The sequence below is a fragment of the Pan paniscus genome, chromosome X (genome assembly GCF_029289425.2).
Source record: "Pan paniscus chromosome X, NHGRI_mPanPan1-v2.0_pri, whole genome shotgun sequence".
NCBI classification, from domain to species: domain Eukaryota; kingdom Metazoa; phylum Chordata; class Mammalia; order Primates; family Hominidae; genus Pan; species Pan paniscus.
This window is the reverse complement of record NC_073272.2, coordinates 67,911,906-67,931,054: the sequence shown is the minus strand read 5'-3', so window position 1 is coordinate 67,931,054 and position 19,149 is coordinate 67,911,906. Positions and strand designations below refer to the sequence as shown.

The 19,149-nt window shown below is 40.5% G+C and overlaps 1 protein-coding gene across 5 annotated transcripts in view; it reads left to right on the top strand.

Moving 5' to 3' along the window:
* The window catches only part of OPHN1 (oligophrenin 1), a 386,455-nt gene that overhangs the window by 152,297 nt on the left and 215,009 nt on the right, over positions 1-19,149 (top strand). For all 5 annotated transcript variants that reach the window (XM_003816906.6, XM_014343473.4, XM_008970014.4 and 2 more), the window contains exon 5: positions 3,809-3,880. In XM_003816906.6, coding sequence (XP_003816954.2) covers positions 3,809-3,880 — 72 coding nt within the window. The remainder of the gene's footprint in view (positions 1-3,808; positions 3,881-19,149) is intronic.

Here is a 19,149-nt window from a genome sequence, read left to right as displayed (position 1 = left end):
CGCCTGGCCCAGTGCTCTCTTTTGATATTTCATTTACCATCAAAGATTCCTGAGCAGTCCTGCAATACTGGACTGAATATCATCTCTATTCTGCTCAACACCTTGTTCAATGTTACTTTGGCCTTTATTCAATAGGATTCTGATGATAGAAACTCACTAATGAGTTTAGGATGTCACTCCTTATGGTGAAGATTCTACCTGAGGTAGCAGGTGGGAGTTTTTGTCCCCAGTGAGCTCACACAATGAATGCAGTGATTAGAAAAGAGATTAAAGGCCAAATTTACTTCAAAGGGGAGTCATTGCTAGAGTTCTAAGGGGTTTAAGAATAAAATAGAGTGAAAAAGAAAAAAGAGGAAATCCTCAATGTGACTTTTTTCTACATTCCTAAGTCTCTATTCTGACAAGAAAATAGTATAATAACCAATGAGTGTCATAGAGAGGAAAAGATTCAGAGTATCTGTTTGTGCTGTAGGAGACTGGGAGCAGTGTTGCCAAAGTGATTAAGGGAAAATGATGTCCTGCAATTCTAGTAGACCATGGACTATTTTTCAGACTGAACTGGGGTCAAACATGTAAAAGTCAGTGGCCTTATGGACCCTGTGTGAGAAGTTGCTGACACACTTGCTTATGCAGGACAATCCCCTTTGGAGCATGAAAAGCCAGCAACTCTGCCATCCTGGGGGTTCCTGAATATGCAAGGGCCCAGCTCCATACAGTGCTTTAGAAAGTAGTATGTACACTTCTTATTCAAAGGCAAACTTCCTCAATGTTTCACAGTTGGCCACTTCTTAGGTATTACATTTATTTATTTATTTATTTGTTTTTGAGACTGAGTCTTACTCTGTCACCCAGGCTGGAGAGCAGTGGCACAGTCTTGGCTCACTGCAACCTCCGCCTCCTGGGTTCAAGTGATTCTCCTGCCTCAGCCTCCCGAGTAGCTGGGATTACAGGCATGTGCCACCTCGCCTGGCTAGTTTTTTGTATTTGTAGCAGAGATGGGGTTTCACCATTTTGACCAGGCTGGTCTCGAACCCCTGACCTTAGGTGATTCACCCGCCTCGGCTTCCCAAAGTACTAGGATTACAGGTGTGAGCCACTGCACCTGGCCCGTATTACATTTTTTTAAACTGCAAATTGTCTTTCTAATTATCTATTGCTTCATAACAACTTTTTCTAATATTAGTGGCTGAAACCAGGGTCCCCAACCCCTAGGCTGCAGGGCACCAGTCTATGGCCTGTTAGGAGCCTGGCCACACAGCAGGAGGTGAGCAGCAGGATAGGGAGCATTACTGCTTGAGCTCTGCCTGCTATCAGATCAGTGGCAGCATTAGATTCTCATAGGAGCAAACCCTGTTGTGAACTGGGCATGCAGGATCTAGGTTGCATGCTGTTTATGACAATCTAATGCCTGATGATCTGAGGTTGAATAGTTTCATCCTGAAACCATCTCCACCTCCCCCTACCCTGGGTCCATTGAAAAATTGTCTTCCATGATTCTGGTCCCTGGTGCCAAAAAGGTTGCAGATTACTGGCTTAAACTAAAACTAATTATTTGTAATTATTTTGTGGGTTAGGCATTCAGACGGGTCAGCTGGGCGATTCTTCTGCTCCAAATGATGGCATTTACCTGGCAGATGAGTTGATATGGAGGGTCCAAAATGGTTTTCCTAATGTTTGGCACCTTCCAGTGGGGATGGCAGGAAGGGCGGATTCAGCTGGTATGAGACATTGACTAGAATTTGGCCTCTTCTGTTTGGTAATCTCAGGGTAATTAAACTTCTTATGTACTGTCTCAAGGCTCCTAGTGGGAGTATTCCAAGAGAACTGGGAGAGAACTGGTGCTGGCCTTTTATGACCTAGCTTCAAATGTCACAGAGTGTTACTTCTGGAGTACTCTATTTGTTCAAAATATTAACAAGCCCACTCACATTCAAGGTAGAGGGGACATAGACCTCACCTCTCAATGGAAGGTATGTCAGAGTTTGTGGCCATGTTTTAAAGCTTCCACAATAGTAAAGGAGAAAAATGACTTTCTGTACTGGGCCTATGACACCAATAACTTAATTTGTGGGTATTTTTAGTAGAAGAAGTCTTATTTTCAATTAAGGAGAGTCACTGGTGTAATTTTTTTTGATACCATAATTGTTAGTGGAGCTTTGATTTCCTAAGCAACCAAAATGAATCTTTCTATGAATCAGACCTGCATAGAGAAGTCTTTACTAGGGGCTCTTGCAGGGTGGAATTTATAGACTTTCCTGCCTTTGGCAAATGAGCACACTCAGAGATAAAGAGAATGTTAAGTGTTGTACTGGGAGGTAGGTTATAGTACGATTAGGACTCAATGGGGTTTCATAGATCCAGTAGAAGAGAAGAGATGTGATGAGAATCAGACAGGGTCTGGAAATGTTAGCAGGCAAGAGGTCTGATTTTGTAAAAATCAGCAAACTTTGGGAAGGGTTTCATGATTTTTTAAGTCTAGGCTTGTAGCAAACAAGTTTTAGAAAGCCAACTATAAAAGCACTGGTGATCAGGAGACATAGAGAATGACTCTGTTCTCAAGGAAAACATTTTTTTTCTTGCCTAGTTTTATATTTTTTTTTGCTGGGTGCTGGCTGTCCTGGATGATAGCATTAGGAGCTGCAGTAGATCAGAATGTCAGGGTTCACCAGGATGTTCTCATACAAAGGCTGGCAGTGCCATTTTAGGAGTTTGCCCATTTAGTTGAACCTTGAATCACACCTATACACAGAACAAGAGGCCCAAATTACCTGAAAGACACGTATAACCTATGCATTAATGCCCCACAACTTTCCACACTTTTGGGGAGGTAGGTTAAAAATTGCTTCTTAGATTGGAGAACTCAGATCTTGTCAAAACTGGCTTTTTCCTCTGTTGTCTATTTTTGTTATGAAGATATATCTTGTCTTACTGACACCTATGTCTCATATGACAAGGAAACTTGTCTTTTAGTTTTCTGTCTTGTAATTAATAAAAATTAATGCAATGATTCCCAAAATGCAGCCCTTTAGATGCCTTCTCTAGGGTCTTCCATTTTAGTGATTCTAACTCTCACCATGGAGGCACAAACCCCACTTGTTGCCTTGAACATACACAATCTCATAAGAGGTTTATATGAAGAAAAAGCTTTGTATACCTTTACCTGCCCAAAGAACAAGGGGTCTTCTTTGATTTTGATGTTTTCATATCTCCAGAACATATTTATTATTGCCAATATTAATAGTCCCTGAACAGGCCATTCCTATTAGCTTCTGAGCATTTATATTTAGGTAATTTGAAAGCCTAGTCTAGTGTTTTCTGTGATGCTGTAATGCACTCCATATTCTGAAGGAAATGTTCTGGTTTTATGGCACAGGCAGGACTGTAAATGTTTTATCCTAATGCTATCACTGCACACTCATTTGCCTCTGATGAAATGATTTGCACTTGCTGCAATTGTCCTTTTCTTGTATTTGCCATTCTCTTTCTCTTCTCTTTTTCACCTGTCCTTCAGGTCTCCTGTGTCCTCTGCTGGACATCACTTCAGATATTTATCGATTAAAAACTCAGGTCAGACTATCATTAAAGTTACAGAGAAATGCCCCTCTTATTCTTTCTCCCATTTCTTCTCAATGCATTTGATTTTTCAGAAACAATATAGAAACAAACAGTAACAAAACCCAACAAATCAGCAAACCAGTTAACATTTTGCAGGTTGGTATATAAATGAAAATGTCGTAGTAACAAGGAATCTTGTATCTGAACCTTGTTAACCTAGAAATTGTTTTGTTTGTTTTTCCTTTTTGTCTAGGTACACAATGCTAGTGATTTGCTGATTAAACCCTTGGAAAATTTCCGGAAGGAACAAATAGGCTTCACCAAGGTACATTTTCTGTATATGCATAAGATTTTTTTAAATAGCAATCGAATAGTTGTATGGGCTACTACTCTTCACTTTACAAAGATATGCACCAATCTGCTGGTGCTTTGCTCTTGGCCTAGTCAGCCTCCTAAACTGTGCAAAATAAATGTTTGTTGTTTATGTCACCCTGTCTATGGCATTCTGTTATAGTAGCCTCAGCTAACATGACAAAGGGGGTGGGGAGGTGGGTGATTAGTTTCTATGAGAAAATGATCACGAAAGAAAGTAAGAAAATCTAGAATTGGTCTCTGACTTTGTGGCCAACAGGCTCTGTATCTGTGCATAAGTTTCTTCTCCTTTTGGTGTTTTTGTTGTTTTGTCTGGAAAACTAGCTAGCTATCATGTATCAACTGCCTGCTATATTGAGCACTAGGCTAGGTGCTTTACGTTCATTCTTTAATCACAAGGACTTTGTGTGCTTCTGGCATTTTCCCCATTTCACAAATGAGGTAACTGAGCCTTGGACAAGATAAATAACATGACCAAAGTTATATAGCTGGTGATATAGTTTGGATCTGTGTCCCCACCTAAATTTCATGTTCAGTTGTAATTCCCAGTGTTGGAGGTGGGGCCCAGTGGGAGGTGATTGCATCATGGGGGTGGATCCTTCATGAATGGTTCAGTACTATCCCCTCGATGCTGTTCTCCTAGTGGTGAGTGAATTCTCATCACATCTGGTTGTTTGAAAGTATGTAGCAACTCCCCCACTTCTTGCTCCTGCTCTGGCCATGTAAGATGTACCTGCTTTCCTTTCACCTTCTGCCATGGTTTTGTTTCCTGAGACTTCACCAAAGGAGAAGCTGCTGTACTTCCTGTACAGCTTGCAGAACTGTGAGCCCATTAAATCTCTTTTCTTTATAAATTACCCAGTCTCAGGTATTTCTTTATAGCAGTGCTAGAACAGACTGATGTGGTTAGTAAGTGATAGTGGCCTGGATTTAGACCTAAAGGTCTTTTTAGCTTTACGTTCCCTACTCTTTACATTAAGCTATGCTGTCTAGATCTTTGCTGTCTATTATGGTAACTACTATCTATTTAAATAAAATTAAATTAACAACTCAGCTCCTCATTCTTTCTAGCCACATTTCAAGTGCTCAGCAGTCACTTCTGTCTAGTAGCTACTGTGTTGGACAGTGCAGATAAAATACATTTCCATCATTGTGCAAAGTTCCGTTGGACAATACTGAGTGCCAGATAATTTCATTCTTTTCAGCTTGACCATCACATGGATGTCTGTGATTCTCCAATGTCTGTTGAAGGGATGTTAATAATTTTCATTTTTAATCTTTTCAGCTAGGTGTAGGTCTGTTTCATGAGCTCTCAATGTGTATCCACCATGTAGCAAAGGTAGTTTCTTCTACCAGGGCTAAAATACAGCATCTTGTCCAAGCATCTAGTTTTCTTAGGACTAAGAGCATACCAACCAGTAGATATTATTTGGAATATCATGACAATCAGTTTGGATCAAGAATTTGAAAACAGCAAGTTTTTCTTTCTTTAAAAGACACTTTCTTGCCAACTCAGCCTCCCAAAGTGCTGGTATTACAGGCATGAGCCACCATGCCTGGCCATGAAAGTACCAGATTTTGAGAAGAAAGAGCAAATTAGTGGTTGAGCTCCCACTACCTGCTATCATCAGATTGACATGGGCATTGTTAGAAATGACTGGTGTTCAAGCAAAGTGAGTTCCCCTCATAGCCCAGCAATACTTGTTTCACTGGAGTCTCATTAACATCAATACTTAGTTGGGAGAGGATATGATTGAAGAATAGAAGTATATTTAAAATTACAACTGAGGATAAAAATACTTAACCACTTGTGAAACAATTTGATTTACTTTCATTCCTTTATAAGAATAACACTAGGAAAGTAAGGATATGCTACCATGGTTGCCCTCATATTATCTGAGCAAATGGAAATGAATTTGTGTTATGTGCAGTCATGCGTCGCCTAATGTTGTTCTGAGAAATGCATCATTACATGTTTTCATGGTTGTGTGAACTTCATAGGAGTGTGCTTAACACAAACCTCGATGGTCTAGTCTAATACACAACTAGGCTATATGGTATAGCCTATTGTTCCTAGGCTACAAACTTGTACGGGTGTTAACTGTACTGAATAATATAGGCAGTTATAACCCAATGGTAAGTATTTGTTTATCTAAACATATAAAGCATACATATAAAAATACTGTATTATAATCTTATAGGACTGTCATTGTATATGCGGTTCATTGTTTACTAAAACATTGTTTTGTGGTGCATGACTGCACTTCCTATGGCCCATGCCTGCACTGAGGGTTTTACATATGCTTTCTTCCTTAATTCTCACAGCAAACCTGTGAGGTAGGATTTTTAATATCCATTGTCTCAATGAAGAAAGTGAGTCTCAGAAAGGTTAAATATGTATCTATCTTTTTTCATACTTCTTTACCAGTAAGGCCAACCTGCATATCTACAAAGAAGACCAACTTAGTATGAGTCATGTCTCCAATAAACTATCTAGAATTCCAATAGTCAAAATGAAGCTTATAGGCTACCCCTGTGTGTTATCAATTTATTGCCAATCAGTTCCAAGCCTCTCAATACCTGCCCTGTGATAATGGACAGATTTTCTTTAAGCATCTTTCCTTTATAGTGAGCACACTCTTAAACTTTCTCAGTAGAGGGAGCTGGAGGGACGTTGCAGGAGGAGGGGGATCTCTTGAAGTTTCCAGCTGAGGCGGGGGTGGGGCAGGGTGGGGAGGACAGCTGATGGAACTCTGACCCAGCCACCCACCCAGACACATGGTGCCTCAATCTCCTTGAAGCCTTCATGACCATGCTGTCCCTCAGCTTCCTTCTGTAGACCCCCTACCCCACATGGCCCACTTGCTGGCTGAAGAGTTATCATGGAGCTATTACCCTCTCTGCAGGGCCCTCATACATTGAGCTTGCACCCTAGGAGGTTCTCACCAAACAAGGCTGGCCCCGTTGAGCTCACCTGCAACTGAGTTTTCCCACCTTCTCTTTATACCTTCTCCACTGGTCACTGTTGGCCTGCTTTTTTGTAATCTGGTGAGTTGCCTCCTGCTTACATAGTAACTATGAACCACCGGGCCAAATCAGCAAACATTCTGCTATCCAGTGTGTTAAATTACTCCTTTTCTTTTTTTGTGAGACAGGGTGGGTCTCACTCTGTCACCCATACTGAGGTGCAGTGGCAGAATCATGGCTCACTTCAGCCTCAACCTCCCTGGGCTCAGGTGATCCTCTCACCTCAGCCTCTCAAGTTGCTGGGACTACAAGCACATACCACCATGCCTAGCTAATTTTTTTTTTTTTTTTTGTAATTTCTGTAGAGATGGGGTTTCGCCATGTTGCCCAGACTGGTCTCGAATGCCTGAGCTCAAGCAGTCCTCCTGCCTTGGCCTCCCAAAGTGTTAGAATTACAGGCGTGAGCTACCACGCCCCACCAAATTACTCCTTTTCAAGTCAGGTCTGAACCCCATTAAAATTTCTCCTTATTTGAGTACTTTTCCTTAAACTTAGAGTACCATATAGAGTTTTCTTATATGTCAATTATTTGTAAGGTTTTCTATCTCCTGATTGGACTTAGCCTGGTATACCCAGCACTGCTGCTAGCTGGCTTTGTGAGTTCACTGGTTGTGATAGGTGCTATATTAGGCCCTTACTCATACATATCCAGTTCTCATTTGAACCTCAGAACAATCTTGCAAAAGTTATTATCCCCCATTAACAGGTGGGGACACTAAGTTCAGTGAGGTATAGCCTCTAAGGTCACTCAGTAGCTTGGATATGAATTGAGTTCTGGTTGTAAGTCTAGGGCTCATTTCACTTTGCAGGAAACAGCACTTCTCTCCGAACCTTAGTTTTCTCATGGCTCATGACAACAAGAACAATGGACAAATATTCCAAATCTGATCTTCTGTTAGTTTGAGATTCTTTTTTTTAAAATTATTATTATAATTTAAGTTCTAGGGTACATGTGCACAACGTGCAGGTTTGTTACATATGTGTACATGTGCCATGTTGGTGTGCTGCACCCATTAACTCGTCATTTACATTAGGTATATCTCCTAATGCTATCCCTCCCCCCCACCACCCCACAACAGGCCCCAGTGTGTGATGTTCCCCTTCCTGTGTCCATGTGTTCTCATTGTTCAATTCCCACCTATGAGTGAGAACATGTGGTGTTTGGTTTTTTGTCCTTGTGATAATTTGCTGAGAATAATGGTTTCCAGCTTCATCCATGTCCCCACAAAGGACATGAACTCATCCTTTTTTATGGCTACATAGTATTCCATGGTGTATATGTGCCACATTTTCTTAGTCCAGTCTATCATTGATGGACATTTGGGTTGGTTCCAAGTCTTTGCTATTGTGAATAGTGCCGCAATAAACATATGTGTGCATGTGTCTTTATAGCAGCACGATTTATAATCCTTTGGGTATATACCCAGTAATGGGATGACTGGGTCAAATGGTATTTCTAGTTCTAGATCCCTGAGGAATCGCCACACTGTCTTCCACAATGGTTGAACTAGTTTACAGTCCCACCAACAGTGTAAAAGTGTTCCTATTTCTCCACATCCTCTCCAGCACCTGTTGTTTCCTGACTTTTTAATGATTGCCATTCTAATTGGTGTGAGATGGTATCTCATTGTGGTTCTGATTCGCATTTGTCTTTTTTTATTTTTTATTATACTTTAAGTTTTAGGGTCCATGTGCACAACGTGCAGGTTAGTTACATATGTATACATGTGCCGTGTTGGTGTGCTGCACCCAGTAACTCGTCATTTAACATTAGGTATATCTCAAAATGCTATCCCTCCCCACTCCTTCCACCCCACAACAGGCCCCAGTGCGTGATGTTCCCCTTCCTGTGTCCATGTGTTTTCATTGTTCAATTCCCACCTATGAGTGAGAACATGCGGTGTTTGGTTTTTTGTCCTTGTGATAGTTTGCTGAGAATAATGGTTTCCAGCTTCATCCATGTCCCTACAAAGGACATGAACTCATCCTTTTTATGGCTGCATAGTATTCCATGGTGTATATGTGCCACATTTTCTTAATCCAGTCTGTCATTGTTGGACATTTGGGTTGGTTCCAAGTCTTTGCTATTGTAAATAGTGCCGCAATAAACATACATATGCATGTGTCTTTATAGCAGCATGATTTATAATCCTTTGGGTATATACCCAGTAATGGGATGGCTGGGTCAAATGGTATTTCTAGTTCTAGATCCCTGAGGAATTGCCACACTGACTTCCACAAGGGTTGAACTAGTTTACAGTCCCATCAACAGCGTAAAAGTGTTCCTATTTCTCCACATCCTCTCCAGCACCTGTTGTTTCCTGACTTTTTAATGATTGCCATTCTAACTGGTGTGAGATGGTATCTCATTGTGGTTTTGATTTGCGTTTCTCTGATGGCCAGTGATGATGAGCATTTTTTCATGTGTCTTTTGGCTGCATAAGTGTCTTCTTTTGAGAAGTGTCTGCTCATATCCTTCGTTCACTTTTTCATGGGGTTGTTTGTTTTTTTCTTGTAAATTTGTTTGAGTTCATTGTAGATTCTGGATATTAGCCCTTTGTCAGATGAGTAGATTGCAAAAATGTTCTCCCATTCTGTAGGTTGCCTGTTCGCTCTGATGGTAGTTTCTTTTGCTGTGCAGAAGCTCTTTAGTTTAATTAGATCCCATTTGTCAATTTTGTCTTTTGTTGCCATTGCTTTTGGTGTTTTAGACATGAAGTCCTTGCCCATGCCTATGTCCTGAATGGTATTGCCTAAGTTTTCTTCCAGGGTTTTTATGGTTTTAGGTCTAACATGTAAGTCTTTAATCCATCTTGAATTAATTTTTGTATAAGGTGTAAGGAAGGGATCCAGTTTCAGCTTTCTACATATGGCTAGCCAGTTTTCCCAGCACCATTTATTAAATAGGGAATCGTTTCCCCATTTGTTGTTTTTGTCAGGTTTGTCAAAGATCAGATGGTTGTAGATATGCGGCCTTATTTCTGAGGGCTCTGTTCTGTTCCATTGGTCTATATCTCTGTTTTGGTACCAATACCATGCTGTTTTGGTTACTGAAGCCTTGTAGTATAGTTTGAAGTCAGGTAGCATGATGCCTCCAGCTTTGTTCTTTTGGCTTAGGATTGACTTGGCGATGCGGGCTCTTTTTTGGTTCCATATGAACTTCAAAGTAGTTTTTTCCAATTCTGCGAAGAAAGTCATTGGTAGCTTGATGGAGATGGCATTGAATCTATAAATTACCTTGAGCAGTATGGCCATTTTCATGATATTGATTCTTCCTACCCATGAGGATGGAATGTTCTTCCATTTATTTGTATTCTCTTTGATTTCATTGAGCAGTGGTTTCTAGTTCTCCTTGAAGAGGTCCTTCATGTCCCTTGTAAGTTGGATTCCTAGGTATTTATTCTCTTTGAAGCAATTGTGAATGGGAGTTCACTCATGATTTGGCTCTCTGTTTGTCTGTTATTGGTGCATAAGAATGCTTATGATTTTTGCACATTGATTTTGTATCCTGAGACTTTGCTGAAGTTGCCTATCAGCTAAAGGAGATTTTGGGCTAAGACAGTGCAGTTTTCTAGGTATACAATCATGTCATCTGCAAACAGGGACAATTTGACTTCCTCTTTTCCTAATTGAATACCCTTTATTTCCTTCTCCTGCCTGATTGCCCTTGCCAGAACTTCCAAAACTATGTTGAATAGGAGTGGTGAGAGAGAGCATCCCTGTCTTGTGCCAGTTTTCAAAGGGAATGCTTCCAGTTTTTGCCCATTCCGTATGATATTGGCTGTGGGTTTGTCATAGATAGCTCTTATTATTTTGAGATACATCCCAGCAATGCCTAATTTATTGAGAGTGTTTAGCATGAAGGGTTGTTGAATTTTGTCAAAGGCCTTTTCTGCATCTATTGAGATAATCATATGGTTTTTGTCGTTGGTTCTGTTTATATGCTGGATTACGTTTATTGATTTGCATATGTTGAACCAGCCTTGCATCCCAGGGATGAAGCCCACTTGATCATGATGGATAAGCTTTTTGATGTGCTGCTGGATTCGGTTTGCCAGTATTTTACTGAGGATTTTTGCATTGACGTTCATCAGGGATATTGGTCTAAAATTCTCTTTTTTTGTTGTGTCTCTGCCTGGCTTTGGTATCAGAATGATGCTGGCCTCATAAAATGAGTTAGGGAGGATTCCTTCTTTTTTATTGACTGGAATAGTTTCAGAAGGAATGGTACGAGCTGCTCCTTGTACCTCTGTATTCTGTACCTCTGTATTCTGTATTCTGTACCTCTGTATTCTGTAGAATTCGGCTGTGAATGCATCTGCTCCTGGACTTTTTTTGGTTGGTAAGCTATTAATTATTGCCTCAATTTCAGACCTGTTACTGGTCTATTCAGAGATTCAACTCCTTCCTGGTTTAGTCTTGGGAGGGTGTATGTGTCGAGGAATTTATCCATTTCTTCTAGATTTTCTAGTTTATTTGCCTAGAGGTGTTTATAGTATTCTCTGATGGTAGTTTGTATTTCTGTGGGATCGGTGGTGATATCCCCTTTATCATTTTTTATTTCATCTATTTGATACTTCTCTCTTTTCTTCTTTATTAGTCTTGCTAGCGGTCTATCAGTTTTGTTGATCTTTTCAAAAAACGAGCTCCTGGATTCATTGATTTCTTTGAAGCATTTTTTGTGTCTCTGTTTCCTTCAGTTCTGCTCTGATCTTAATTAACTATTTGTTGCCTTCTGCTGGCTTTTGAATGTGTTTGCTCTTGCTTCTCTAGTTCTTTTAATTGTGATGTTAAGGTATCAATTTTAGATCTTTCCTGCTTTCTCTTGTGGGCATTTAGTGCTATCAGTTTCCCTCTACACACTGCTTTGAATGTGTCCCAGAGATTCTGGTATGTTGTGTCTTTGTTCTCGTTGGTTTCAAAGAACATCTTTATTTCTGCCTTCATTTCGTTATGTACCCAGTAGTCATTCGGGAGCAGGTCGTTCAGTTTCCATGTAGTTGAGCGGTTTTGAGTGAGTTTCTTAATCCTGAGTTCTAGTTTGATTGCACTGTGGTCTGAGAGACAGTTTGTTATAGTTTCTGTTCTTTTACATGTGCTGAGGAGAGCTTTACTTCCAACTATGTGGTCAGTTTTGGAGTAGGTGTGGTGTGGTGCTGAGAAGAATGTATATTCTGTTGATTTGGGGTGGGGAGTTCTGTAGATGTCTATTAGGTCTGCTTGCTGCAGAGCTGAGTTCAATTCCTGGATATCCTTGTTAACTTTCTGTCTTGTTGATCTATCTAATGTTGACAGTGGAGTGTTAAAGTCTCCCATTATTGTTGTGTGGGAGTCTAAGTCTCTTTCTCTGTCTCTAAGGACTTGCTTTATGAATCTCTGTGCTCCTGTATTGGGTGCATATATATTTAGGATAGTTAGCTCTTCTTGTTGAATTGATCCCTTTACCATTATGTAATGGCCTTCTTTGTCTCTTTTGATCTTTGTTGGTTTAAAGTCTGTTTTATCAGAGACTAGGATTGCAAACCCTGCTTTTTTTTGCTTTCCATGTGCTTGGGAGATCTTCTTCCATCCCTTTATTTTGAGCTTATGTGTGTCTCTGCACGAGAAATGGGTCTCCTGAATACAGCACACTGGTGGGTCTTGACTCTTTATCCAATTTGCCAGTCTGTGTCTTTTAATTGCAGCATTTAGCCCATTCACATTAAGTTTAATATTGTTACGTGTAAATTTGATCCTGTCATTATGATGTTAGCTAGTGATTTTGCTCGTTCGTTGATGCAGTTTCTTCCTAGCATTGATAGTCTTTACAATTTGGCATGTTTTTGCAGTGGCTGGTACCGGTTGTTCCTTTCCATGTTTAGTGCTTCCTTCAGGAGCTCTTGTAGGGGAGGCCTGGTTGTGACAAAATCTCTCAGCATTTGCTTGTCTGTAAAGGATTTTATTTCTCCTTTACTCATGAAGCTTAGTTTGGCTGGATATGAAATTCTGGGTTGAAAATTCTTTTCTTTAAGAATGTTGAACATTGGCCCCCACTCTCTTTTGGCTTCTAGAGTTTCTGCCGAGCGATCAGCTGTTAGTCTGAGGGGCTTCCCTTTGTGGGTAACCCGACCTTTCTCTCTGGCTGCCCTTAACATTTTTTCCTTCATGTCAACTTTGGTGAATCTGACAATTATGTGTCTTGGAGTTGCTCTTCTCGAGGAGTATTTTTGTGGCGTTCTCTGTATTTCCTGAATGTGAATGTTGGCCTGCCTTGCTAGATTGGGGAAGTTCTCCTGGATAATATCCTGCAGAGTGTTTTCCAACTTGGTTCCATTCTCCCTGTCACTTTCAGGTACACCAATCAGACGTAGATTTGGTCTTTTCACATAGTCCCATATTTCTTGGAGGCTTTGTTTGTTTCTTTTTATTCTTTTTTCTCTAAACCTCTCTTCTCACTTCATTTCATTCATTTGATCTTCCATCACTGATACCCTTTCTTCTACTTGATCCAATTGGCTACAGAGGCTTGCGCATTCATCATGTAGTTCTCGTGCCTTGACTTTCAGCTCCTTCAGGTCCTTTAAGGAGTTCTCTGCATTGGTTATTCTAGTTAGCCATTCATCTAATTTTTTTTCAAGGTTTTTAACTTCTTTGCCATGGGTTCAAACTTCCTCCTTTAGCTCGCAGTAGTTTGATCATCTGAAGCCTTCTTCTCTCAACTCGTCAAAGTCAGTCTCCATCCATCTTTGTTCTGATGCTGGTGAGGAGCTGCATTCCTTTGGAGGAGGAGAGGTGCTCTGAGTTTTAGAGTTTCCAGTTTTTCTTCTCTGTTTTTTCCCCATCTTTGTGGTTTTATCTACCTTTGGTCTTTGATGATTTTGACGTACAGATGGGGTTTTGGTGTGGATGTCCTTTCTTTGTGTTAGTTTTCCTTGTAACAGTCAGGACCCTCAGCTTCAGGTCTGTTGGAGTTTGTTGGAGGTCCATTCCAGACCCTGTTTGCCTGGGTATCGGCAGCAGAGGTTGCAGAACAGCAGATATTGATGAACATCAAATGTTGCTGCCTGATCATTCCTCTGGAAGTTTTGTCTCAGAGGAGTACCCGGCTGTGTGAGGTGTCAGTCTGCCCCTACTGGGGGATGCCTCCCAGTTAGGCTACTTGGGGGTGAGGGACCCACTTGAGGAGGCAGTCTGTCTGTTCTCAGATCTCCAGCTGCATGCTGGGAAAACCGCTAGTCTCTTCAAAGCTGTCAGACAGGGACATTTAAGTCTGCAGAAGATTCTGCTGCCTTTTGTTTGGCAATGCCCTGCCCCCAGAGGTGGAGTCTACAGAGGCAGGCAGGCCTCCTTGAGCTGTGGTGGGCTCCACCCAGTTCGAGCTTCCCGGCTGCTTTGTTTACCTACTCAAGCATAGGGGCAATGGTGGGCGCCCCTCCCCCAGCCTCACTGTCGCCTTGCAGTTTGATCTCAGACTGCTGTGCTAGCAATGAGCGAGGCTCTGTGGGCATAGGACCCTCCAAGCCATGCATGGGATATAATCTCCTGGTGTGTCGTTTGCTAAGACCGTTGGAAAAGCACAGTATTAGGGTGGGAGTGACCCGATTTTCCAGGGGCTGTCTGTCACTCCTTTCTTTGACTAGGAAAGGGAATTCCCTGACCCCTTGCACTTCCCGGGTGAGGCAATGCCTCGTCCTGCTTCGGCTCACGCTTGGTGCACTGCACCCACTGTCCTGCACCCACTTTCTGACACTCCCCAGTGAGATGAACCCAGTACCTCAGTTGGAAATGCAGAAATCACCCATCTTCTGCGTCGCACACACTGGGAGCTGTAGACTGGAGCTGTTCCTATTGGGCCATCTTGGCTCTACCCTGATTTGCATTTCTCTAATGGCCAGTGATGATGAGCATTTTTTCATGTGTCTTTTGGCTGCATAAATGTCTTCTCTTGAGAAGTGTCTGTTCATATCCTTTGCTCACTTTTTGATGGGGTTGTTTGTTTTTTTCTTGTAAATTTGTTTGAGTTCTTTGTAGATTCTAGATATTAGCCCTTTATCAGATGAGTAGATTGCAAAAATTTTCTCCCATTCTGTAGGGTGCCTGTTCACTCTGATGATAGGTCCTTTTGCTGTGCAGAAGCTCTTTAGTTTAATTAGATCCCATTTGTCAATTTTGTCTTTTGTTGCCATTGCTTTTGGTGTTTTAGACATGAAGTCCTTGCCCATGCCTATGTCCTGAATGGTATTGCCTAGGTTTTCTTCTAGGGTTTTTATGGTTTTAGGTCTAACATGTAAGTCTTTAATCCATCTTGAATTAATTTTTGTATAAGATGTAAGGAAGGGATCCAGTTTCAGCTGCCTACATATGGGTAGCCAGTTTTCCCAGCACCTAGTTTGAGATTCTGAGGGTAATTAACTAAATATTTGTCCGCTGAGTACTAGAAATACAGTACACAGAACTCGTTGCAGTGTAAGTGGAAAATATACCCTAAAATATACTCTGGATTTTGAAGACAGTTTGAAAAAATAGAAAATATTAACATTTAATTTTGATTATATGTTTAAGTGATAATATTTGACCACTTATTTATTTTTTCTTTTTGAAATGTGACTACTAAACATTTTAAAATTACATGTGGCTTGCATTATCTTTCTATTGGATAACACTGACCTAGAGAAAGAAATTACATTTGATAGGTAGCTCCTGCCCATTTGGTAGATAGTTCATGGGCTTTATCGGCTTTAAAATCAAGAGGAGGAAGTATTTGATGAAAATTCATATACAGATAGTTATTTAATTAATTAAATTAGTTAACATATATAAAGTTCTTAGTACAGTACCTGGCAAATAATATGCACTAAATAAGTTTCTTTCATCAATCATATGTGCTAAAAAATTTTCTTTCATCACTGTAATTCTTGTTAGTACTGGTAATAGAATAGGGAGGATAGAAAGTGCTCCATGAAACTGTCCGATTGACGATGGACTTACTGTGAATTAAAAATCAAAAAAGAACTGAGAAGTTAATGAATGAGGCAGGAACAGAGGGATAGGGGTGGTGAACATTGAGTGTTTCCCAAGTGGCTACTGGCATATGAAGAGGTTTCATATTACTAGGTCTCCCAGTATGTGTCTCTGGCTTTGCAGGATGTGGGAGGATATCTCTTTGTCATAGAAGTGGAGGTAGGTAGGGAGGAAGGGTGAAAGCAATGAAGGAAGGAACAAAATAACACAGAGAATGCTCTGAACTAATAGTGAACACATTCCATATAAACTCATCCTGTTATTCAAGCAGGATTAACTTCTTCAAGTGGCATTGATGCTTCAACTGGCACTTTACCTTGGATGTGTTTTCTATAGTGGAATTTGGGGGCAACATGTCTTTTATAACAGAACTCTATTGGTTAAAAATATTTGTAAACCACCTCCTTATGGTTAAACCAGATAGATCTTCCTGTTTTCAATTAAATAGGTTATGTCTTTCAACTTCTGTATGGAGTTGGTATATTTATGCAATGAGATGGACATTTGTTCCTTTCCTTTCCTTTCCTGTCCTGTCCTGTCCTGTCCTTTCCTTTCTTGTCCTGTCCTGTCCTGTCCTTTCCGTTCTGTCGGACTTTCGCTCTTGTTGCCCAGGCTGGAGTGCAATGACGTGATCTCGGCTCACTGCAACCTCCGCCTCCCGGGTTCAAGCGCTTCGTTTCCCTCAGCCTTCCAAGTAGCTTGAATTACAGGCATGTGCCACCACACCTACCTAATTTTATTTGTATTTTTAGTAGAGATGGGGTTTCTCCATGTTGGTCAGGCTGGTCTCGAACTCCCGACCTCAGGTGATCCACCCACCTTGGCCTCCCAAAGTGCTGAGATTATAGGGGTGAGCCATCACGCCCAGCTGGACATTTGTTTTTTTTCTAACTTTAATGTGTGATCTGCAGTTTCATCAGACTAACCCTATTTCACAATCCTTACTTTTTGAGAAAATAATTAATGCTAACTTTTCCATTTTAAAAATTAAAATTTTATAACAGATATATGCATAGACATATTTTTAAAAATAAAATAGTAATACAGAGTCCACAAAGAAAATCAAAAGTCTTCTCATGTTTATCCACTACTCAGAGGTATCCACTGTTAACCATTTATGTTTCATTCTTAGTTATTTTTATATTTTAAAATGCTTATATTGCTATGTTTTATTTTAGTTTAAAAATTATTTCTCCATGCTGAGAATACAGGAGATCATTGCTCACACTTCCCCCTTACTTTCCCTCTTCTTCCACTGTTTGATAATTATAAGACCATTTTACTTCTTGTACTGCTTACTTCTGTTATTTTAAATAATATACTTAAACTCTTATTTCTTATTTCATCAACTTTTGACTCTAGCTTTGTAAGATGAAGATATTAGCACTTCTGTCTTGCTTAACCCTTTTAGCCCTCAACTCCCATCAACCACACCTTCATTTTTCATTTTAGGGGTTATAACATTACTATTCTAGTCTGGAACCTTAATGTAATCTTATTGATATTATTAATAGACTTATTTGACAGTGGCAAAAAGAAGTGGACAATCCAGGATTTGAACCCAAGTTCTTTGGCTGCGAGTCCATGAATTTTGACATATCTTATATTGGGTTAATATAAGAGTTAATTTCTGGAGCCAACGATAGATGAAGGATGATTCCTTTCTTTGCCCCTTTTTCGTAATTTCTTCTCTACTATGTTTAAAGTTCTTTGAGCAGCCACACTCTAGATTTCTTTTTGGTTCACTCCTATCCCTCCCACCTCTCAAAATTCCCAACACATGCAAAGTTTGTGCATCCTTCCCCATGTGTACACTTTACCACTTGATTTGCAGAACTGTTCTCACCACTATTCGCCTTCCTATAATCGTGCAACTTCCCCGCCTCCCCCCACCGACTTCTCTGACCCAAGATTAAGGGAGGACAAGCAAGTCTTAGTCCAGCTCTGTTTATAATGGGTCTTTCATCCTGCAGTGTAGAATGCTAGACTGTCCAGTAGGGATGGCAGAATAAAGACTCAGTCATCCCCTCTAGCCTTATGACAGGGAGGGTATTTGTACCCTTTGATTCATATTTTTTGGGTCTTGTCAGAGTTGCCCACAGTATGATGTTTTCAGTTCTTTTTCAAGGGTGCCCTTGCCAGAGAGGAACAGCCACTGAATTGAGCTTTTTTGTGGTTTCTGGTGGGACCAGGGCCAAATTGTCTGACTAAGACATCTGAGTCTGCATTTAACCCACTTCATGGAGAGTGGGAGCTAGTGTGGAAGCTATGATATAGTGTGTTCTCACCCAAGAGATGGCAGGCAAGAGGGCATTGATGACAGGACATGGGATTGTCAGTCTTAATGATGTTTCTCATCCATGTACAGTTATCACAGAAAGAACTTTAAGAAAAGGACCTGTTCTGGAGGTAGATGAGACTGAAAACGTATCAAAGATGGCACAAACCTGACAATGTAGATGAAGACAAAGGTGTTAGTGTTGGTCTGCATTCCAAAGGCCAGTGCTTGCTCTGGGAAAGAGGGGAAGGAAACATCAGCAAACCACCCATTGATAGATCCAAATAATTTGAATTTCCATGTTTGGGTTTCAATGGCTACTGGAGTGCATTAGCAGGGAAGATCAAGTGGCCAAGGTGCTAAAGAATTAAGCTATGTGACAGTAATCCGTAAGTGATTTCCAAGTCTGTAGCAAACATTTTATAAGCCTTACAATAATAACTACCATGTACTAGGTACTTGGTTTATGTCCTTTCAATTATTATTTTTTGTATCCTACAGATGTGGAAGTCAAGACCCATAATGTCCAAATAACTTGTAGAAGGACACATAGTTATTAACAGAAGCTAGTTTAAAACAGATTTTTGTTACTCCAGGGACTGTGCTCTTTCTACTACCCTGCACTCTGAACCCTGCTTTGTGGGGCTCGTATCAGAAGATTAAAAAAAAAGATTAATAATGCCTGTCACCAGTTGAATGGATATATACATTGTGGCAAATTGTCATTATTCTATAGCAATGAGAACAAATGAACTAGAGCTGTTGTTCACCGTAACATAGATGAATCTGAGAAATACAAGGTTGAGTTAAAAAAAAAACAGTCACAAAAGATTACCTGCTATATGAGTCCATTTCTATAAAGTGCAAAAACAGGTAAAACTAAGTGATGATGTTAGAAGCCAGGTTAGTGGTTACCT